The sequence below is a fragment of the Sipha flava genome, unplaced genomic scaffold (genome assembly GCF_003268045.1).
Source record: "Sipha flava isolate LNK unplaced genomic scaffold, YSA_version1 73_pilon_pilon, whole genome shotgun sequence".
NCBI classification, from domain to species: Eukaryota; Metazoa; Arthropoda; class Insecta; order Hemiptera; family Aphididae; genus Sipha; species Sipha flava.
Genome location: NW_020273613.1, coordinates 1,224,920 through 1,249,029, shown reverse-complemented (window position 1 = coordinate 1,249,029; position 24,110 = coordinate 1,224,920). Strand labels below are relative to the sequence as shown.

The 24,110-nt window shown below is 23.6% G+C and overlaps 5 protein-coding genes across 8 annotated transcripts in view; 3 read left to right on the top strand and 2 right to left on the bottom strand.

Moving 5' to 3' along the window:
• LOC112692412 (COMM domain-containing protein 4) overlaps window positions 1-12,475 on the bottom strand; it is a 35,942-nt gene extending 23,467 nt beyond the window's left edge. The window contains exon 1 of one of the 2 annotated variants that reach the window (XM_025567085.1): window positions 12,337-12,475. The gene's annotated coding sequence lies outside the window, so the exon portion shown is untranslated. The remainder of the gene's footprint in view (window positions 1-12,336) is intronic. The other variant, XM_025567084.1, reaches the window with a different exon arrangement.
• LOC112692411 lies at window positions 335-8,982 on the top strand. 2 transcript variants are annotated; one of them, XM_025567082.1, is made up of 2 exons: window positions 335-455; window positions 8,112-8,982. In XM_025567082.1, exon 2 carries the CDS (start codon window positions 8,113-8,115, stop codon window positions 8,728-8,730), a length of 618 nt encoding a protein of 205 aa, XP_025422867.1. In that variant the 5' UTR covers window positions 335-455; window position 8,112; the 3' UTR covers window positions 8,731-8,982. The 2 variants fall into 2 exon arrangements, with proteins under 2 accessions (XP_025422867.1, XP_025422868.1); XM_025567083.1 differs by lacking the exon at window positions 335-455 and adding an exon at window positions 7,945-8,037.
• Window positions 12,476-12,590: 115 nt separating the features above from the next.
• Window positions 12,591-24,110, top strand: part of LOC112692414 (protein UXT homolog) — a 69,886-nt gene continuing 58,366 nt past the window's right edge. The window contains exon 1 of the mRNA XM_025567086.1: window positions 12,591-12,786. The gene's annotated coding sequence lies outside the window, so the exon portion shown is untranslated. The remainder of the gene's footprint in view (window positions 12,787-24,110) is intronic.
• LOC112692409 (polyprenol reductase) lies at window positions 12,801-13,904 on the top strand. The gene has a single exon (XM_025567080.1). It carries the CDS (start codon window positions 12,952-12,954, stop codon window positions 13,870-13,872), a length of 921 nt encoding a protein of 306 aa, XP_025422865.1. The 5' UTR covers window positions 12,801-12,951; the 3' UTR covers window positions 13,873-13,904.
• On the bottom strand, window positions 18,266-22,227 carry LOC112692407 (KICSTOR complex protein kaptin-like). Of its 2 annotated transcripts, XM_025567078.1 has the most exons (9): window positions 21,945-22,227; window positions 21,800-21,882; window positions 20,260-20,418; window positions 19,484-19,647; window positions 19,255-19,424; window positions 19,096-19,192; window positions 18,882-19,017; window positions 18,654-18,809; window positions 18,271-18,402 (listed from the first exon to the last, which is right to left on the bottom strand). In XM_025567078.1, exons 1-9 carry the CDS (start codon window positions 22,144-22,146, stop codon window positions 18,334-18,336), a joined length of 1,236 nt encoding a protein of 411 aa, XP_025422863.1. In that variant the 5' UTR covers window positions 22,147-22,227; the 3' UTR covers window positions 18,271-18,333. The 2 variants fall into 2 exon arrangements, with proteins under 2 accessions (XP_025422864.1, XP_025422863.1); XM_025567079.1 differs by lacking the exon at window positions 18,654-18,809 and having other exon boundaries at window positions 18,266-18,402.

Sequence of the window (24,110 nt, the reverse complement as noted above, 5' to 3'; positions counted from 1 at the left end):
TAGTTTTATAATTTTATCGAGGTACAAAAATAGAACAAATTGTCCTCTTTTTTCCTAACAAAAATAATTCCAACATATTTAAACAAATCGTATTAAACTTAATAGTCTGTATGTGTGTTATTTTTCAACAGTTTAACGGTGTATGAATGTATTTAATGACACAACAATATCCTATTGAAAGAATAATAACCATACGGTTAAATACGTTATAAAATAATACTACCATGTTTTTATTCGTATATAAGAGTGTGGATGAGCATTACTATAAAAATTAAATGACAACGCGTGAGACACGTCACGCCTACTTGTTGCAAAAATATTACAGCGCCACCCATCGTATTTGAGCAGTATATATCTTAAAGCGCTCTCTTGATATTTCTTATAAGCTGATCTGGTAGTGGAAGCTACCTAGTAGCGATAACTGTAGCTGTAGGGATCCCAACGCAATAATACAGGTAAGGTATAACTTACTATTATTAATATATTTTATATATATATTCACAATACGATTTAGAAATTAATCATTTTATAGACTATTTTCAAAATAAAAAGTTACCAACTAGTCTTATAAATGAAATATACTTATTTCACTCAAAATTTTAAAAATTATAAATAATACGTAACAATATGACATGACAATATTTTATAATATTCTAGCTCATGAAAAAAAAAATATTGTAACGAATAAATATGTAAAAAACTTTAAAGGGTATGTAAAATTTAATATTTATACTAAACGGATTCCCATTGATACAACATTATATATATTATAATCAGTCGGTAAATTAAATATAGATCGTTTAATAGTGGTCATGTCGAAATTTTAGATTAAATAATAATATGTAAGTTGATCGCAAACAGAGAATTAATTTAACATTGTTTAGTGTTAGTTGTTAGTTAGTTTTGTTAGTTAACATTTAACCTCGATGATTATTATGTTCAAAAAATAATATTGAGAGTAACTATGTTTATATAAATATGGTAAAGAATTTTTTTTGAAAATTATTGTTTTAATAGATTTTTATCAGGACGTTATTAAAAGAAATGCAAGTAATAAAATCAAATATGTGTAAAATTTACAATTTATGAGAATAATGCAAGGAGTTGTTAAGCTTTTTTAATAAGCTAAAATATTAAAAAAAAACAAAGTACAAAAAATATATAATATAATAAAATACTAGGTGATACTAAATTCAAGACTGTTATAATCAAATAATATATAATTTTAAATTATTGAAGAATCGTTAAGGTATTTTACTTAATGTATAAATTAAATTTTATTAAATCATTTTTAAAACGATTATAAAAAAAATTAATATTTATTTGACTTAGACAATTCAGATTATAGTTATATCTGAAGAAAGTAATTTCTTTGGACCTTGTTTATTTATTATTTTAGTTTTCCAACAGACACCAATAGAAATAAAATGCCAACCCTCGGTTTGGACGAATGTATTTAAACTAATAACTATTAAATATAAATATATCATTCAATGAGATCATATTTTAAAAGTTCTCATATAAAATTACAAAAAAACCTTATTAAAACTGTATAATATCCTTAAACTATGGAATAATAAGTAAAAATTAATTACATTTATATTTTGTATTTAAGTATTATATGATTCAATATTTGTTAACAATTTATTTTGTATAATTACTTATAATGACGATAAATTAATAAAAAAAAAATGTATATATATGGGCAAATAAGGATAATTTTATAAGACTAAAATAACTTAATATTGAGAAGGATAGTTGTTTATAATGAAAGAATGATAAAATCAAATAAAATAAAGATATTTTATACTTTACGATTAGAGCATATGATATCTATGAAATTAATAATTCTACATGTATGTATATACAGTCAGTGGCGTATACATAAATTTTGATCATTTACAAACAAATCATAATTTTTATTTTCTTTATTTTTTTCTTTCGTTTCTAATGCCCTCACACTAAGAACATTATTTAATACAATTTAAAAAAGGTCTAAGGGGACTAGGGGAGACCCCCCACATCCCCCCTTGTATGTACCACTGCATAAAAAAGTATATTTTTCAGACGAAAAGAAAAGAACAAAATATTTTACTAGTCGGATTAATTATTAACTTTAATTTTCACAATAATAGAGAATGCAAATATCAAGGGGAATTAAAAGTTTTTATTATACTATATAAAATAGTTAATTTAATTAAATTTAAAACCAATGACAATTAATGAAAAGTATTTACTTTTATTGAAATATGTTTATAGTGATTTTAATAAAAACTAAAAGTATAATATTTTATGAAAACAAAGTTGTAACAATTTTTAAGTTTATTAGTATAAATTATTTACATATATATCTAAGCACTATATTTATATGTAATATTTTAAAATGTATTTTTGAACATTATATTTTGATAACTAATCACGTAAAAGCCATAGAGACTTGTTTTGTGATTCACTTTTGAACATTTGGTTTTAAAAAAATGGTTTAGGGTAAGCTTAAGAAAATTCACAAGTATATGAAAAATTGCTCAAAAAGTAGCTTTTTTTTTAACCAAAAACAATTTATATTTTGTTAAAATCACAAGTTTTGCTTATTTTATAAGAAGTATACTAAAAAAATTTTAATTTTAATTTTTTGAAATAACTGTATTTTTTTTTAATTATCATTGAATATTAATATTTTTTCCGTGTTTTTCCACATAACTGTTATGTTACGTTTCCAAAAATCAGTTACTCTAATAAAATTATAACATAAAATTGTATTAAATGATTTATAAATCGCGTTCTGTGTTCTATTTGTGCATTAAATATTTTTGTACAGAAAATGAATTATCGATAAATTAAGAATAAATGGATAAAATATTTAAAAATTCAAAACTAAAATCATTGAATGATATTTGTAATAATTTTTAGTTACTATTCTATTACTTACCATCCTAATAATATAAAACTAATTTTCATTGTTGACGATAGTAATAATAATGAAAAAATACATGATTTTCGTGTCTTAATGGAAATTTCATTGTAATAGTAAGTCTACTAGAGTTTTAAATGTAAAGAAATGTAATAACTAATTACACTAAGTAAAACTTGCAAGTATGTTTACCAGATTAAAGAAAATTATTAATTGAAACATATTTAATAGTTGTTCTAAATATTTTTAAAACGTGTAATTAGTACATGAGATCAGGTTTTTCAAGAATATACAATACTATTAGAAATATAAATGCTAACTGGTGATACTATTGTACTATAGCATATTTCATTCAGTGGTATTTAAGTAAAATGCGTTTAAATTAAGGTTATTTAATTTTATTTATTTATTGAGCTTATTTTATTGTCTGGAAATATTTCAATATATTTTAATATTGAATTAAATACTTAACACGTAAATATCTTCCATTAATTAAACAAATATAATATTTTTGTAACATTGAAATTTAAAATCTAAAAACTCGGTGATTTGTTAAATTAGGAAAGACTCTTCTTTATCTAAATCATATTAATAATGAAACCACATTTTACTAAAGGTATTCTTTCATCAAACGTAGGATATAAATGTAAGTATAAGAAACCAGGGTTAATTATTTCTGAATAATAATGAAAAACTTAACTACAAAATTATAATTTTATATATTAATATTTTCCATTCCATTTTAACAGACTTAGAACTGTCTATGATCTATTTCGACCACAGGTATGGTTAAAAATGTTTTTATAGTTTTTTTTTTTGTTTTTTAGTTTCTTTTTCATTAAAATATAAATTATTATAATTATGTTGGTAAAAATATTAAAAATGTTAAAATCATTATATAAAATAAATAAAAAGTAATGGAAAAGAAACTAAAAAAAAAAAAAAAATTATAAAAACACTTTTAACCATACCTGTAGTCTAAATAGATCATAGATAGTCCTAAGTCTGTTAAAACGGGAAGGAAAATGTTAGTACAATATAGTACTTACCAAAAAATATTCAGGAACTAGTGTAGTACCTATAAAAAGCCGAGACCCAACTAGTGTAGTATCAAAAATAATTCGGGACCCAATTTGGATGCAGCCTTTAAGGCAGTAGTAAAAGGTCTTACTAAGTAAAGGGAAATTAGTCTAATACATGGTCAAAAAAATAATCGTTAACGTTCGGCATCCAAATCTATATTCTTATCGTATCAATAAACTAATTGGTATAAAAGAAATAAAAAATATTTAAATTCCTATATGGCATTTACAAAAGAGATAGAAAATTAGTACGTTTAATTCTTTTATTGATGCATCTGAGTTGCTTTTATTATTAACATAGACATTATAATCTTCTTTTGGGTTTGAGTTATTGCGACTAAAAATGAACTGTACATTGACTTTACGGAAAAATTGATAGCAAATTTTGATAAAGTAAACCTATAATATAAATATGAATTTTATTTGTTACACAATTTTACCCATATTTTTTTTTATTCAGGAGTAATACAGATATAATTTTTTTTAAACCAAATTACATATAATAAAATATTATATTTCATATAAACTATTAAAAATAGAAATTCTTATATAATATGAATTAAAATTAAATATTTAAATAATATGTAAAACTTCAACTAATACTTATTCACGATTTCTTTGATAGTTATTAAATACTCGTTAAATAGTTCAAAGCCATGGTTTGAGTTATATATATATATATATACATGAATTATAAATATTAGATAATACTTATGGATAAGGTAATTTATATTGTAGAAAAGTCAAGAAAGTAAATAATAAAATTGTTATAATTAGTTAAGTTTTGAATAAAACGGTACTTTCCTTTCCAAATTAATGTTAAATTAATTTATAATTTTATAATTTAAAGGTTTGATATTTTCAAAATTATAATACATTTTGTAAAACAAATTATTTTAAAATAAGACAGATTAGTCTAACAAGTCTTTTAATATTTTTAACCTTTATTTTATCAATGCTCTTCTTAATGGTTTAATTGATGCACCAGACCTTTTGTTCTCTGTATCATTTCGTGTTCCACCCTATCCCACTAGAAATCATTTTATATTTCATGTTCCCTTTCATCTTACATTCTATAATAATAATATTCCTCTACGCAAAATGCTCCGCTCTATAAACAATTCATAGCTTTTGGTTACATCCACTTTTTACATAATAATTTTTCTTTTGTATAGTCAAACCTGATTAAAAAATTATTGTTATTATTGTTTTGTTGTTGTATATATTTTTTTCTCCTTCCCTGTCACTTAACATATATTGTTCTTGCTATAGATTGTCATTTATAATACTAATGTTAATTGTAGTATGGCGTTTAACATTTAAATAAATAAATAAATATATATCCAATTATATTGTATGTTTAGAAAGTGATAAAAATAATATAAACGATTAAACGTAAAACATATAATATAACTAGGTATCAGAAATTAAGAAAATGCTAATTTATTATAAATACAATAGTTAGGAATTAAAAATTAAAATGAATATTGAAATATGTTTAGTTTTTATTGTTTAAAAATTCTACTGTTGATAAAATACAAAGGTAAAGAAAATTTGAAATCTTAAAAAAACTGATATTAGAATAAAGTTATTTGTCTCATTATTAAAACAGGTTTGATTTTTAATTCGTTATATTATATGTAGATAAATGAAAAAAAAAGATGTTTATTTTATAAATACAATAATTCATTTTAAAAGAAATACCAAGATCAAATCAAATTTTATAATTTCGAGTTTCTTTATTTTTTTGCGAAAATAATAATAATGATAATAATGCGGTCATTAAAATTCGTTATATTTAAATATTAACGAATTATTGATAGCTGACATATTGAAATGATATATATATATATATATATAATAATTTTTAAATTTATTTCTGATGTTTACAAATTCTAGTTATAAAAAAGGTAACAACATATATAATAAAAAATCACTTACATTTAACTATTCGTGTTTAATTTTAAATTTAAAATGCCATTTTAATAAAATTATGAGCGCAGATCTATAATCCGTTAAGTAATCAAAAATATTAAACAACATTGTAAAACTAATACATTCTTACATTCATTTAAAGAATATAAAATGTTATACGCCATTATTTTAAACTTTTCTTTTCAAAACTTTTAATAACATCATAATTGTAAATTGAGATAATTTAAGTATTATAAATTACGAAGATGGCGTAATGTATAGGCAAAAGTATTACATATCTTTACTGTGACACCATATTTTCTATTTTTTTTTTTAACCATCCAAATAAAAAAATATTACAAAAATGAATAATTGAACTATTTATTATTTTTTAATTTGTATACATTTTTTTTAAAAAATAAGTCTAATATAAGTATAAAAACATATGTCTCTAATTTACTAATTATATGATATATTTTATAAAAGTCTTAAAGGGAATTTACTCCTCTTGATAGCATTTATAGCAAAACAGTCAAATTACTTTAGTTACATATCAAATATGTTACAAATATTACTTTTTTTTCTGGGTGTCTACGCTTATAGTTTAAAATGATTTTTAATTCAAATAATATATGAATATAAAAAAATTGTTTTATATATTTAATTTAATTATTTTATAATTAATTAGAATTATGTATAGGTAAGAATGTGGGAACTTTTTAATGTGTTGAAGTCTGTTACCTAATTTGTATATTTATTAGAGTAGATGGTCGAGAGGAGGTGCTATTATATCAATTATAGAATAAGAGAGGATGGTATAAAAGGCGGTACAAGTTTTCATATTATCATTAACAAGTAATATTGTAACTTTATGATATAATTAATTTTCAGTAAAATAATGAGTTAAGTAAGAAAACAATTTTTCAAGTTTAGATCATTTATCAAATTTTCATGTATAAAAATTAACTACCTGTCTACATAGTCTCCGATGATCAAAAAAGGTGATATACGTCAACTTTTTCCTTGTTAAACCTAGACCGGTGGGAATAAAAGAGGTATTCATAACTCTATCATTCTGATTTCTTAGAACACTTAAAAATAAAAATAAAATTTATGTTGTCCAGACATAAAAAGTTTATTGACAATACTTTAAGTTCATAATTTACTAATATAATCTTGATAAAATAGAAAATTGTAAACACGTAGTATTTAGTAGATAATGACATATTATACCTAACTGAATCACTCAAATTCGCCCAGGAGATATTTTATTATTTTAGATTAGAGAAATTACTCTTAATCAATTTCTCAATTAATTCTAAACCTAGAAATTTTAAATTGAAAGCAGAATACAATCTTATTAATACAATCTTACATATACCTCAATCGGTTATTATTAAAATCAATATATTAAACGAAATAAATATTTCCTAGGAAACCAAAAAGTGAAAAAATGTATAAATACAGCCCAAAACTGTTTTGAAAATATGGTTTTTAAATAATTCTTTTTTATGGCACATTTAAAGTGCCAGAGGAACCATCATGTATAATTTCAAGATGTATATTTTGTATTTTTTGAGACGTGTAGTGAGTAATTTCTTAATTAAACATAGATTATTACGAATATTACAATTAAAGTTGTAATATGCAACTTCATAATAATGTTGTATTCACTAATAATAAAAATTGATTAATATAAAGTATGATATGAACTATTTAAATAATAATTAACATATTAATCAACAACATAAAATAAAATATGTAAGAAAATTAATATCATAAAAGTTAACAAGTATTATATACCTTGGCAACTTGCTACTTGAAGTACTACCTCACTTTCCAAATGGCGGGTGTTTTGTCAATATAAAAATAATTGAGTTCAAATGTTCAGGCTTATGAGGTTCACTTAAAGCTTTAAATAAAATCTATAATGTAATTATATTGTTATATACAATTTATTTTTAGAATAGTTGAGAAAATTATACGTAGATCCAAATATATTTAATACTTCTACTGTACCATTTGTTATAACAAAAAATTACCAGGAATATTTCGCTGAATATAATTAAAATTGTCTGGAACCCCTAAGTTAATACACCACTGCATATAGTATGAATATAGTAAATACAAGTAAAAAATCATAATTATTTTCACGAATACGTTGAAATATTTGTTTAATTTTTTTTATAAAATTTATGTTTCAGCATGGTAAAAATTGGTTTACCTTGGTTGTTACTAGTTCTAATGAAACTCACTAACCGAGAAATCAAATCCGATGAGATTATATCCTTTCAAGAAGTTTATGATATATGTCAAGTAGAACCTAATGCTGACATATGTGACATATTGGAAAAATCTCCGAGTTTAATTAACATTAATAAAATAGATTCACCAGAAAAACGCAGACAAAAAACAGTATTCTCGAGCTGGGGCGGAAAAAGACAAAGTACTTATCCATATGGTGGAAAACGTCCAGCATTTTCTAGTTGGGGAGGCAAACGAGCTTCGGATAAGCATGGTCGACCAAAACAAACATTTTCTAGTTGGGGTGGCAAAAGAAGTGAAATTGATGGTTATGATAATGGAGAAATACTTGAACACCAAATGGAAAAAAGAGAACTAAATGGCATCAAACAAGAAGATAAAATCAATTATAGAAATAAAATGACTAAAGGAATACATGCACTGTTTACTATTTTTTCAGACTGGTCAAGAGATCCAGAAGAAAAGAAGGGCATTCGCTACGCAAGCCTTAAAAGTATTAGAAGAAGTTCCGATTTTTTTCCATGGGGTGGAAAACGAACTAGCGGAAATTCCGAATAAATATATTTTTCTTTATAGTTGATGATAGGCGCATTACGGTTTGTTATATTTTATTGTAAGAAAAAAATTAACAAAAACAAATTGGTTCAATCGTAATCTTACTTAAGTGACTATAAGCATACTTAGGTAGTATTAAATTGGTAGAAATATATGTACCTAATATCAAAATATATATATATGTGATTAGATGACGGAATGTAGTAACACAGAATACTGTTTTACGTTAAGTCAAAATTTTGATTTATATATTGTTAACACTAATTTAAAAATCTTAATGATTTTAAATAAAAAGTTATCTTGAAATTACATTATTTTTTATGATGACATTATATATTTATATGTATATATAATTTAGATGGTTATAATGAATATGGTTCATAGAATAATTGAGGTTCACAATATATTTTAAATCGCTCTGATATTACATCTATTACATAAAATCTTAACTTTGTACAACAGCAAAATAAAGTCAATTATTATAGTAAAATGTTGAAAATATAAAACGATCATAAGGAAAGTATGTTGTTAAAAAATACATTAGAATGAAATAGTTTTAAATGATGCGTTGAAACATTTTAGTAAAAATATCCCAATAATTAAAAAATATTAATTCAACATTTTACCTCTAACATGAAAGTTTTGATTAAAAGTACCTGCGTAATAAACATTTTTTTAAAAAAAATTTTCGGTTAATAGTATTTTTGAATTTTAATATGAATGAATGATTTTAATAATAGATTATTAATATTTACAACAAATGAGAATTTAAATTTATTGGAAAACCGTGACATGTGATTTACCGATGGAACTTTTAAATTATATCCAACACTTTTAAACAACTGCATTTTATTCACGGTACAATCAATAGCATCATCTTGTATATATTTTAATGTGTACTAAGACTAAAAATAGTTATTCTGAAGTAGTTACTACATCAAATCAATATACTCAAACCAAATTTAAAACCAAAACCTATAGTAATAGATTTCAACCATACATTTATAAAATATTTTAAAGAATCGTAGATACAAACTAAAATGCATGATGATTTATTCATTTCACACCACGTTTATTGCAAATAATAGTTGAGTGGACTAAAAATAGATATTTATCGGAAAATTATCTCATGATGTAAATAGGTTATCGGATAATTGTTTTTTTACCCACCTCAGATATTATTTCCGTACATGAAAAACTCATAAATTCTAAATACTAAAAAAACAAATTTATAAAAAATGAAGTCGATTTGCAACCAATTATAGATTATTTTGAGGATACGTGATTAGGAAGACCAACATGTGTTAAACGAAGAGCACCAACATTCCCAATTGCAAAAAGGCATTTTTTTTAATAATGATATTCAAGGCTCTTCAAGAACAAAAAAATGCAATGGAAATATAGCACCGAGTATTTAATTTAACTCTGGCAGCTAATCGTGTGACTGTATGGAAGATCATTGACATTATTAAGAGGTAACAAGATCTACATAGGGGTAGAATCGAACAAAAAGTTTAAGGAACTCAACCGAATAAAAGACGAAATGTAAAAATTTAGTTAGAGTGATTGAGTAATCTTGTTTTAGGATACGATAAAATTATTATAAAAAATAAGTATTTATAATCAATAGAATATAATTTGGTAATATATTTTTAAATTTAAAATTTTAACATAATTATACAAATTCAAATTTTGTTTTCATAGGATATTTTATTGGGGGATATTTAGGTTCAGGAATATATTGTCATTAAACAAAATAATTGATCATTCTTTTTGAAAAAAGTAAAAAAATATTTAATTATTGATACAAGTTTGGTAAATAATATAGACTCTGTAGTACAGAGTTTATACTGATATAATATGTTATATAATATGATAAATTTAATGAAAATATAATATTTTATACTGAAAAGTTATTAATGTAATTACTCTACACTGGTTACTTGAAGAAAAATAAAATTATGAGTTAGTAAAAATTAAAAAGTTAGTGATTAGTTGGGTTCGTAATGTATGATTTTTGAATATATTGGTTTTATAAATAAGTATAATGTCTTTCATAATTAAATTTGAGGTCATCAAATTTCCATACTTCATTTAGTCAATAATATATTTGATCCTTGTTTGTTTACATATGCTGCCTTACTAGAGCTCAGTAAAAATACATAGCTATGCAATTGTTGACTTAGTTAATATTTTTATCACAATATAAAAATCACAAAATATCTTTATATCATAATAAAAAAATTGAATATGTACGAATTTTAAACCTGTAAAAGACACAGATTATTTAGTTATTTAAGCCAATAATTGATTATGCATTTCCTTCTTTTAACTTAATTATCTTATAAAATGACAGTACATACATATATTTATACATAGACCATTACTTGATTCAATATTTGTCAGTAAAATTGAAAATAAAAACACTTTATATTGCAATTAAATAGCTTAAAATATAATTTATTTGATGAATTAAAAATAATTTATTGCACGTAACATTACTTAAATATTAAATTATTTTAACTTATACTATAACATTTTAGGCAGATTAAATTAGTTATATTAAAATGAATAATGGCTAAACTATCCCACAAAACTTTATTGAGAATACATAATATTATAGTACATGAAGTATGTCAGCATTAATGCGATTAATTATATTATATAGATTTTAAAAATAATAATAATCAATAACTATTTTATTCATGTGTACATTGATACATTAAACACATAGGTATCTAAATTATCAAAAGTAATATTATGTTTTTATAAAATTAAATTGTAATAAATGATAATGGACTCTAATGTCTTATTGTATTTTTAATTTTAACATGCAATATTTTTTTTTACATAAAATAAAAGACAGTAATATAAGTTATGTTAGTTAATTAATTTAAATACTATTTAAAAATGTAAAAGCCTTAAAAATTAAGGTTGCAACTATATATGAATTAAATACTATTATCAAGAACTGAAAATACCATGAAAATATATTACTTAAATGGATAGTTTATACTTTTATTTGCATTTGATAAAGTTCTAAAGTAAAAATAATTAATATTTATAATTTTAGAAAATTATAATAAAATATAAGAATATTTTTAATAGCATTAATATAAGATTGAAGAAAGGTTGTTGAATCTAGTGTTTCAATTAAATTAAATTTTGAACAAACAAAAACATACAAAATCATTACAGGTAAGTCAACTTATACTTTACATCTATATACAGTTAATATGTCTATTATATTAATATAACAAACAGTAAATTTAATAAAACTAAACTACTAATGGAATTCATTAGTATTCAAAATTAAAATCCATTATCTATTAATAAAATTGAAAAATATCTAAATGACTTCTGTGAGTGATGGTAAACAACAAAAACATACAATATAGGTATGAACTAAATAGGTATACGTATACTTTTCTTAATATATCTATAAAAAATAAACAAATGATACTAAACTTATTGAATTGTAATTTTGTAACAATTTATAGTAATATAATTATTTGTCGAGTACAAATTATAACATAGGTAGGTACCTTAAATATGATAAACAAAATGGGATGTAATCAGATAAATAATATTTATAAGTGAAAAATTTACCTTGAGAGCAAAGGCGGTGATACTCGTTGAAATGAATACCCTGTTGATTAGAATAAAGTACAACGTGAAACCATTTGTGTGTAAGATCGTTAAGATATAAATAATTAAAAATATTATTTTCTATTTGCCGGTTTTGATATGCCGCGACAAAAATAACAATGTTGTGTTGATAACAAATAATATGATTTAGCTACTACTTCAGCAAACTTATCAGTTTATTTGTTAACTGTTATCTTTATCTGTAAGAAGTGTTTACAACGTCGTAACTAAATAATATTTCAAATTTATTTAATTTCACGAACAGTATTTTTCTCGTCCTATTTCAGTAATTAAATCTGTTTCATTATCATACATTTCAAATATTGATTTGTGTGAACTTCAAGTTAGAATGCAAAACAATTGGGACGAACAGAATACACGTGCGCAATATTCCTAGAAAACTGAAATCAGGTGATAATTTTATCAAACTGTCCTACTTATAAACGTTTTAAAAAAATAACTGTAAATGGCAAATTAGTTAACTGTAAATGTGATCGTAAAATGTTGTTTCTCTTTTATTTATTAGAAAGAACAACTAACCTACATGGTTCAGTGTACATTTTTTGATTGGTCGAGATGGATCTTTCTTTTTTAAAAATTATTTTTGCTTTTATGGCATTTTCAATTGTCATTTTAAGTGTATTAATTAATACTATCGAGTCTAAATTACCAGTGTCTATAGTGCAAACATTTAGGTATGGTAAATTTTCAAGTGATAAGAAACATTTCTTGGTTAACTACTTTGAAGTACCAAAATATTGGTTCAAACATTTCTATGTATTCGCTGCTATTTGGTCAACACTTGGATTTATATTAGTATTATTAGCCTTTATATTTAAAGGGCCAGTACCTAAGTTTGTAATAGAATTCCTGGATATTATAGCATTGAAGAATCGACAGACTTCCTATAATGCGACTGCGACTACGATTGCGATGCTCTGTATGTTAATTCAATGTTGGAAACGATTTTATGAAACTCATTATCTAAGCATATTTTCAAATTCGAAAATCAATATTTCACATTATGCTATTGGCTATATACATTACTTTGGTTGTATAGCAGCCATTTTAGCTGAGGCACCATCACCTTTCACTACACTTTCAGTAGATCATTTATCCTACTTTTCAATTAATGATATTAATATACAATTGATAGCTGGACTTATTATTTTTCTGTGGGCTTCTCAACAACAGTATTTAGCTAATGTAACATTAGTGAATTTGAGAACTAACAAAGATGGGAAAATCATAACATATGAACATAAAATTCCAACAGGAGGATTATTTGACAAAATATCTTGTCCTCATTTGTTTTGTGAAGGGCTCATGTATATGGCCATTTATATCATGCTTTGGGGAAGTCAGACTTGGCCTTATGTTTTTTTTTGGGTGTTATGTAATCAATGTGAATCTGCAATGCTTAATCATTGGTGGTATCAATCAAAATTCAAAATGTATCCAAAAGAAAGATATGCTTTCATTCCATATATATTGTAATCTAATGATTAATTTTTATCCAAATATATTAAAAAATTAACTAAAGAATAGTTTATTTTATTTAGATTTTTTTTATTAAATATTATAGAATATATATTTACATTTTTGTTACTATGAATTTCAATTTATGTTAGAATGTTTAATGCATATTATTAAATTGTATTAACTGATTTTATTATTTTCTATAACCAAAGTTATGATAAGAATTAAATTTTTTGGTGCTATAAATTTTACTTGTTCTTTTTTTTTTTATGTATATTATAAGTTGTTATTATTTAAACTTGTTAAATTATTTTACTTTTCATTGGTTATTTAATTATTATTAATTTCATTATTCTATCAATCGATATATTTTACTCTTATTTTTTATATATTTTTATTTTTGAATATATTGGAGCTAGATTTTACATATTGTTGTTTATTTATTTATGAAAATATAAATTAATGCTTTCAAAATACATCATATGTTGAAATATTCCAACTTTATTATGAATTAAGTTTTTAATTAATTCAAAGGTGACCTACATAATTAAAAATCTAGTTTGGTTCACAAAATATTTTACCTATTTTACAATGTTCCAAATATATATACTTTGAATATAAGTGAATTATTAAGTGCAGCTATCATTGTTGAGTTTTATATAACATCAACTCCTGTACTAGTTATATTTAATGGTGTATAGTATACTAAACATGGTTTGTAATTGGTGTGTTGTATAAGTATATTTATTATTAACAATTTAAATATTTTTGACTATAGGTCAGTGTAGATTTATATATATTCAAATATTTGTATCTCAAAATTATATAAATTTATGTAATGTTATTGATATAATTAATAAAAATAAATATTGAACATAATAACAATAATTTATATAAGTATATTAATCTATTCAGAGAATTAAAAATTTATTAAGTATCAATCTTCAATCATGTAAATTAAATATTTATGTTAGAACTCAAAAACTCCAAAAGCTATTGTATTATTTCTGTTCAGTACCTACTATTAACTACTAATTTGTTTATACATTTTATATAATGTAATATACTAATGTAATTTAAATTTTAAACAGTTGATAATTACAATAATTTTTGTAAAATTAATATTGTTTCAATATTAATTTATTCTGCTGATCCTAAAATAAGTATGTTTGTTAATATATAAATTTATTGTTTAAAGACAAATTTTTAGGAAGCTTATACATTTTTTGTGATTTATTTTCTGAATTACATTTAAATTTGGTTTATTATTTCATTAACTTTCAGACTAAAAAATTATTCTTGTATGTATTATAATCATAATAATCAACAAAATAGTGATTATTGGTTGATTATTTTATATAATATACAAGTGGCGTAGCAAAGATTTTTCAAGGGTAGGAGTTTAGGGTTTAGGTCTAAAGTATAAAATACAATAGTTATACTTGAACATATTTTTAATTTTGTTATACTTTATTTATTACATTTAAAAATTCAAAAAATATTTGAATTACTTAATTAACTCAATTAATAATTTAAATAATGTGACATACTGCATTAGCCGTAGTTTTCTTGTTTTGATCAATAATTTATTTAGGATATCATCAGGGCGTAACATTATATTGCAGTGTGTATTAATCATTGCTAAACCATTCAGTCTACATTTACACGTGGTGTTTTGCAAGTATGTTTTTATTCTAATATAGTTTATATATTGTTTTTATTTCTTATTTAATTAATGTTGAAAAAGAGCTTTCACAACTAGTAGTTGTAACTGAGAGAATTTAAAAAATTTGTAGAAGTTTAAAAGAAAAGTGAAAATTGATATATAACATTTTTGAAGAGTATCAATATCATTTTATGGAAAATCTTGAATTTCTGTAAATTGTTGCCACATTTTAATTTCACTAGCAGTTGCTTACACAATGCAATCTAAATCATCTTGATACATTTCAACTAACTGCTTAATTTTTCTTTGTCAAGTATACAATTGGATAATGATAAAATGAAGTTATCATTTTATATGATAGATCTGTGAGATAAAAACCACTTATTCATTTATAAATATCTACAAATGGATTAAATATTCTGTAATAATCTTCAGGCAAATTAACCATTCACTGGTGCTGCGAATATGATTGGTACTATGTGGTAATACCATTTACAACAATACATTTCAATACATTTAATCTACCTTTTACCATATAATTCATTGAAATTGAGCCTCAACAATATTTTCTATGCAGTAAATTCTTGATTTTGATAAGATCTATTTCTGTTAAAATATACAACCCAATTTAATTCCTAAAAATATAACTTCTATTGTGTTTTTCTATCTATTGTATAATTTAGTATTATATAAAATCCACTTAGTAAAATCACTCATTTTATAAAATGGATATCACTTAATGAATGTATCGATTTTGTGAAAAAAAAAACGGTTTTTTAATTTTTTCAAGATTATTTAATTTTTATGTAAATCTTATGATTTGATATAAAGTGAATATATCTTGTAATTTTAAAAATATATTGTTTTATTAATTTATTCATTTTTCATATAAAAAAAAAAAAAAAAACAGGAAACTATCATATATATGATAGTTTTTTTCTGGTTTTTTTGGTATAAACATATCTTATCCTTTATTGCTAAGGATTATGTTAAAATACTGTTTAAAACATCATGTCACATTCGTCAAATATTTTTCAATTATCTTAATATTTTAAAGCAGTCCATATACGGTCAATAATATTGATCAAAATTTGATATTATCGATAATATTGATAGTGTATTGGCAGTATTGAAGGATTAATCAATATATTGAACAAATTGAAAATATTTGATTTTTATTGAAGTACTGTTAATAATATTGTACATTATTGTATCTTGTTTTTTTACTAATAGAGTAACTAAAGTTAAAATTTCATCATAGCATTCATTTTCTCATTTATCCTTAAAAAATTTCGATAGACTTCAGGTTAGTTAGTTCAATCATAGTTCAGTTAACAGATTTTCACAATTATATTTATTTCGATTTTGTAACCACTCTTTAGTTCAAAACCTCTGCTTCCTTTTATTGAGAAAAGAAATAGCTAGAGCAAGAGCTATTATAGTATAATCAAAATTATGAGATATAACTGTTTGTAATTAAAATGCATAAATTGTTTGAAGCTAATTAAAATTTAAATGAATTGTATACATCGGTAAACTGTTCTCTGTAATATCTGATTTACTATTTGATAGCGGACCTGGTAACTTGATAATGATATTATGTTTAATAATTAATCAATATTATTGATACATTGATGGTCATCGTCAATATTTTGTCAATTATATTGAACGTGTATGGCCTGATTAAGACGTTAACTAAGACGATAGTCTTGTTTATCAGTGCTACTCACCATAGATTAAGTTATATCATTCATAATATCTTGGTTAAACCTTAGACTCCATGGTTAGGTTATGGCATAGAGTATTATTCCATGGGTAATATATACTCTAAAGATTATTTTTTTTTCATAAATTACATATTTCCATTATTTAAATATGAAAATATATTTTACTGTAACATCTGAAATGCTGTTGTGCTTAAAAAAAATATTAGCTTTTTCTTTTCTATAGTGTAACAGTGGGTTTTGAACCCCTACCATTGTGTCTATGGTCCTATAATATACTTATAAGTAAGTTTGGGATTTTAATATGCATCTCTTTCTCTGATGTCCCAACACATAGGTCCATAAGAAGAAAATGTGTTTCAAATGATACTGATTAATTTAATATAATTTTTATTTTACATTTTTTTTTTTTTTGGACTTTTTGACAAATTTAACTTTATATCTATTTTTAGGGTATATTTTGCTATTTTCAAGGCATATTTCAGAATTTAACTATACATTCTTAAACATTAGGGTATTTGATTATGCGTTTTGAATTTATTTGCTCAAAAATTGTTTATTTAATATATAATCTAATAAATAAGAGCATATCTTCCATGTATCAATTTTGTCAAATTTATCTATTTCATTAAAAATAGAACAAAATTAATATAGTCGAAAGAAATTTTTTTATTTATAAGAGTCCAATGACAATCATAACAGCAAGTAAATGTTTTAAAAATAAGTATCTATTTTGTTATTAATATGTTAAATAAATATAAATATGTTTAGTAACATGATTTTTATAGTATCATTTTTAAACTAAATTTTTTTTATGCATTTTTTGCTATTTGTTTAAGCATTAAAATCTCAGCCCTGCTATCTTTTAATATTTAATAATCTAAATATCTATACAATCTGTTATACTTTACATTTATAAATAAATATGAATATAATTATTTTTATTTTTACAATGCACAACTATTATCTTATTCAAGTTATGATTATAATGCACACATTTAAAAAAATATATATTTATATTTTTCCAATATACATAAAATTAGAATTATAAATTTTTTTTTTTCACTAAAATAATGACAAATGCTTCCTTTAGTTTTCTTTTACTTTTAATATGTTCAAACGGGATCTTAGTATTTCTACAATATCCTTTGGTTCATGCTGTAATAAAAATATAGTTATATTAATATAATAATTATGAAATAATTCATATTTAAGTAATCAATTAATAATTAATTATATACATTTTATAATATGGATTAAATAATCTTATTAAAATGGTAAACATACTCTTTTTAATATTTAAATATTTATATTCATAATTTAGATCAAATTTTAAAATTAAGAATTTATTATCTTCAATCCTTAATTACAGTATTAAATTTGGGTTATATACACATCAGGTAATTTACTTTTAAAATATGTATTCCTCTTTCGCTCATTACAACAATATCTTTTACTCCTTCGTCAGTTGTATCTAAATAACAGATTGTGTATACTGAATGTCTGATGTCATACTGTTGTTGTTCAACCCATGTATTATTCTTGTAAACATAGTTTAAAATATACTAAAATATTCATATTTTTATTATTGATTTATACTTAAATATATACTCAAATTATATATTAATGTACTTTACATTTCCATAAGTCCCAATTAGTATTTCGTTCTTAGAATCAAAATTTACATCTGTGATTAAAGCACATATAATTGCTTGATGTCTATTACTATTAGTCAACGTTATTGCATTTTTTAAATTGTTTTTCAATACATTCCTATAAATAAATTTAAATAATTTACATATATTTTTAAAAATAAATCATAAATTTAATTACTAAGTTACTGGTACTTGCATGTATACAACAGCACTTTCAACTGCACTTCCTACAAGCAAGCAAATTTCTTCTTTTTCATTTATAGTGTTACAATCTGGTATGAAATTTTCTTTGACTACAATATATTAACTTTTATATTTAAAGGTTATAAATAAAAAAGGCACATTTTTAAAAAACCTGAAAGAATATGTTTAGTTTTGGCTGTTTTATTATGTATATTAAACAATTCCATGATGGTTACTGGTGACTGATAATGTTCAGCAAAATAATGAAGTATCTCATTTTTTTCTGAGTCTACTACTGCAACCATTGAATACCCTGTTTCACATCCATAAAATGATATTCTTCTGAAAATGTATATAATATCATCAGAAATTAAAATTATATTTTAAAATTAAAATTTTACTTTTTATAATTACTAAATGATTTAGTGTCAAAACACAAAACAATAGAATCTTTTGTATCTTCATATTCAATAAAATGTTTTTCTATTTCTTGTTCTGTTATTTTTTGTTCATCACTTTTATAAGCATGAATTTTTTTATCGCTTCCTGATAATAACCACATACCCTAAATTATAACAATTATTTATCAATGTAATTATAATTTCACAAGGCTCATTATAAATATTATCATATTAGCAGCTGCATAAAAATTATAATAATGCACATGATAGTAACTATTATTGATGAATATACGCACAGCAATAATATATTAATATTATTCATACTATGATATGTTATGAATTTCATATTTATGAAAATAAAATAATTAATATTTCAATATATTAGACTAACTAGCTCAAGGACCTTAAAATTCTTTAGAACTGTATATAGCAAAGTTTAAAACCTAATTAAATAAATACTAGAAATAATAGATAAAATAATAAATGAAATAAATAATATAATGTTTCATGTTACTAAGATTAATATTTTTTGAAATTCAAGTATTAAATAAAATTATGAAAACTAGAGTTATTACATAGTTATACATTTTGTGAGTTAGTATGTTTTGTAGTTCTATAAATTATGAAAAAATGAAACAAGACTTCTCATGATGTATTTTTTAGAAGATATTTTGAATAAATTTAAATATATATTTTAGAACCATCTTTCTGTTTAAAAATGTGGTAAAACAATTAACCAGATAAAAAATAGTAAAGATTTAATTTTATTATATTACCTTTTTATGAGTTTCACATACATAAATAGCATGGTTTAATTTGAATGGAAAAAAATCCAACATAAGTGTTTCACAATTTTCCATTATTGCTTCTAATGACGATCCAGGAAAACCAGAATAAATGTTTAAATATGTTTCAGAATTTAGTTCATCTATAATCTAAAATATATTATTTGCATTACTTCAGTATAAAATTTTGTTTTAAATTTGAAATCAAGTTACTTAGTATTTTATAGTAATAATTATACAAAGTTTTAAATATTATTGGCTTATACTTTATTATGTATTTTTTTATAGTTAAGAAGTAAATACTCATTTTTGACAATTATATATACAGGGTGGGGCACTGAAACGGTCGATTTTCAAAGATATATTTTCTCAGTAGCAATTAAAGTAAAAATTCTCTCTGAATATTATTAGTTGCAAGACAACATGCCATTTAGTAAAAATGGAACAGTGGAGTGCTGAACAAAGTGCTTATGCGATAAAATTGTTTTATAAAAATAATAACAGTTGCGTAGCTGCACAGCGTTCATTTGTTCGTATCCATTTTAATCTTGAACGCCATGATTCAGTACTATCGGCATGGCTATTCAAATATGGGTAACCAACTTTTAAGAGTCGGGTTCAACATTAAAAAAGAAGCCTGTACGAAAAAAAACACGTCGCTGTGTAAAATCCAACCTAGACTTCTACTGAACAAGTTTTAAAAAAAACATATGTTTTGTGCAGAACATTTCGGACTCCTTATGAGAGCGGTCTTAACAGCAGTGATGTTTATGAATGCTTTTTTTTACGGGCATATATTTTTTAATGCTAAACCCGTGTCTTCAAAGTTGGTTATCCATATTTAAATAGCCTTGCCGATGGTGCCGAATCATGGCGTTTAAGATTGAATTGAAGATGAAATGAACGCTGCGCAACTACGTAACTGTCATTATTTTTGTATAATGATTTTATCGCATAAGCACGTTGTTCATCACTCCACTGTTCCATGTTTACTAAATGGCATGATGTCTTACAACTAATAATATTTAGAGAGAATTTTTATTTTAATAACTAATGAGAAAATTTATCTTTGGAAATCGGCCATTTTAGTGCCCCACCCTGTATATAAAAAAAAAAGTTTTGTATTATTCTTCACAAAATAAGACTTATTAAAATATAATTTTCTCATAACCTTTGTTTTAAAATGTAATGTTAAATTTATATGACATACATTTTATTTAATATTATATAACAAGTTTTAATGAGAATAATATGTGTATTGGTAAACAAGATATTATTTTAAAGATCATTCCAGTATTATTAATACAATGAATGTAAGACTTATAGCAGTTTAATGTGATAACAATTTATCAATAAATAAATATTTTGGTGTATTTAACTGTTCTCTATGCTTCTTAAAAAATATTAGTTCTGAATAAAATACATAATATTGTTCATAAATAAAAAATGTTAACTACCTATGGAAACAAAATCTTAAAATATTATACAACGTAAGAAGTTTGTTAATCATAATAATTTTGAAAGTACATACAGTTCCATAAGTAATTCCAATAACAAAATCATCAAACTCCTTGTATCTGTTAATACAGTGAATTGAAAAGATTTCTGCATTGCCTGTATAAAAACACACAGGTATAATGGCCAAATAGAGATATATTCTAGTAAATGAGATTTACTGGAAATATTTGAAAAATTAAGTTCTACAGGATAAGTTTTGACTTCATCGTTAATTGTTTTCGACTCTAGTGTGATAATGTTTTTCTTCGATGAAATCATTAGGATCTTTTGACTACCATCGACCATATGCATTACCGTCGCAGAATAAATATTCGCTGGAGATGCCGTATCGTACACTACAGCCTGTATTAATCCATCCATTGTTTTAAACTTTACATTTTTTTTCAAATCGCATAATTATTGAGATACTTGTTATTCAAGTGGATCGACTTTTCGACAATACTTGTTGTTGTCAATTTGTGATATGATAACAATTATCACTTAACCGCTTTGCGCCATCTGCACGCTTTCTCATGTAACTATTTTGTATTCAATATCTTCGCAGGCAGAGCGCGGATGCAAATTCGTATTTCCTAGTTTCAATAATTAGTTAGAAAAATTAATAATACTAGTATTTAAAATCAATGTTATTAGTTTTTAGCTACAGTGAAGAATTTTAGAAAACATTAGTGCGACTTAATTGTGTTATTTATGTTCTTTGCGACTTAGAAGGCCCGAGCAATGGACAAATAAATTCTGGAGATTGACGATCGCCGTGGTGTTGACGAGTAAAATCATTTACAATAACCCCATTCAACATTTTAAACTAACGAATAAATTAAAATAAACCGAAATGTTTTATGAAAGAAGTTAATGCGATACGATTTAAGGGGTCTGGATAATAGACAAAACTCAAATAGATAAATACCGAGCCATTGTGATGAACAGAATCAAATTCAATCATTTAGTTAGATTCATAACTCTCAAACGATGAACAATAATCATTATTATTATCCTCTACTTTCGTCATCCGTTGTCTGCATTATTTACGAATTATTATTCTATAATTAATTTTATCTTAATATATTTAGTTTGAAATGTATTCAATTTACTAGATTATAGAAAATTATAATTTTTACAGCCACTTCATCAAATATTGAAGGGGCATCGTTAGAAGGTGCCCAGTCAGTGATCGTCGACCTTGCTAAGCCGCTACTCATAGTCGTAGGGAATTTCAATGGAGGGGGGGGAGGCATCAGTCCTACCATTTTTAACCAACAATTATAAGTCGAGGCTTTGTCCCCATACATTTATATGATCCAAAATAATCATTGAATTATAATCATTAAGTGCTATGATGTTGCAAGATAAAAGCTTAATTAAAAAAAAAATTACAATCATATAAGGTAATACATTTATACGATATAAAACAATAATAAATCCGGTGAGCTGAATTCACATTAAGGGGCTTAGTCTCCCCTCCCCCAACCCTATTTCCGCCTATGCTGCCACTGCTATCGACCTTTTCGAGGTGTAGGTCCCATGTCCAAATTTTTATTTTGCCAAAGGTTTAAGGGCTTACCTGTGTAAAAGCATAATCTGTCCAGACGTGAAGCTAAAACCTACCAACTTTATTGACTGTACTTCGTTTTTAACAGAGTAACAGCAAATGGTCTTCCTAAACCTTTCGTGTGAAACACTCTGTCCATTAGTGAGACCCGAAATAAAACTCGTTCTATAGTTCGCGCACAGATGCTGTAAATTATTTTGCTGCGTACCATGTATACGCTATGTATATTATTATGCATCAAGTAGTTTCGTTAAAACTACATAATTAAAACAATTCATCATTTATTTTTTAGTTTATATTCATTATTTCAATGATGTATTCGTACGTTTTTCATACGAACTCGTTTATCAAGTTATTGCGTACTAAATATTTCTACGGGTTAGTTATAATATGACATATATATTAAGTATAATTTATAGAGTTAATATTTCTTTTCGTACTATCGAAAGAAAATTTAATGAAATCATTTGTTGATGGAATCAGATTTGCCGAACAATTATAAGAGTGGTAACGTAAACATTTTTCTAATAGCTCATACCAACTTACAACAATTTAAAGTAGGTAGGTATGTTTAATTTAAAACAACATTTAATTATTACTCAAGTGATATATTGAACTTAAATTGAATAATTTTGGTATCTACTACTATTAAAAGACGTATCGTTGTTAGTTAATAAATAATTAAACTTTGAAGACTTTTCGTACTTCCATTCTTGGATTGAATACGACGAATGAAATAGGATAAGTAATTCGTTGAAATAAGATATTGTTTAAT

Bases quoted from the DNA above. Each gene is read 5' to 3' on its own strand.
- LOC112692409 (XM_025567080.1), top strand. From the start codon at position 12,952: ATGGATCTTTCTTTTTTAAAAATTATTTTTGCTTTTATGGCATTTTCA.
- LOC112692411 (XM_025567082.1), top strand. From the start codon at position 8,113: ATGGTAAAAATTGGTTTACCTTGGTTGTTACTAGTTCTAATGAAACTC.
- LOC112692407 (XM_025567078.1), bottom strand. From the start codon at position 22,146: ATGGATGGATTAATACAGGCTGTAGTGTACGATACGGCATCTCCAGCG. The intron at 21,883-21,944 runs GTAAATCTCATT...GTTTTTATACAG, and splicing joins TAATTTTTCAAATATTTCCA to GCAATGCAGAAATCTTTTCA. The intron at 19,018-19,095 runs GCAAGTACCAGT...ATTTATTTATAG, and splicing joins GAAAGTGCTGTTGTATACAT to GAATGTATTGAAAAACAATT.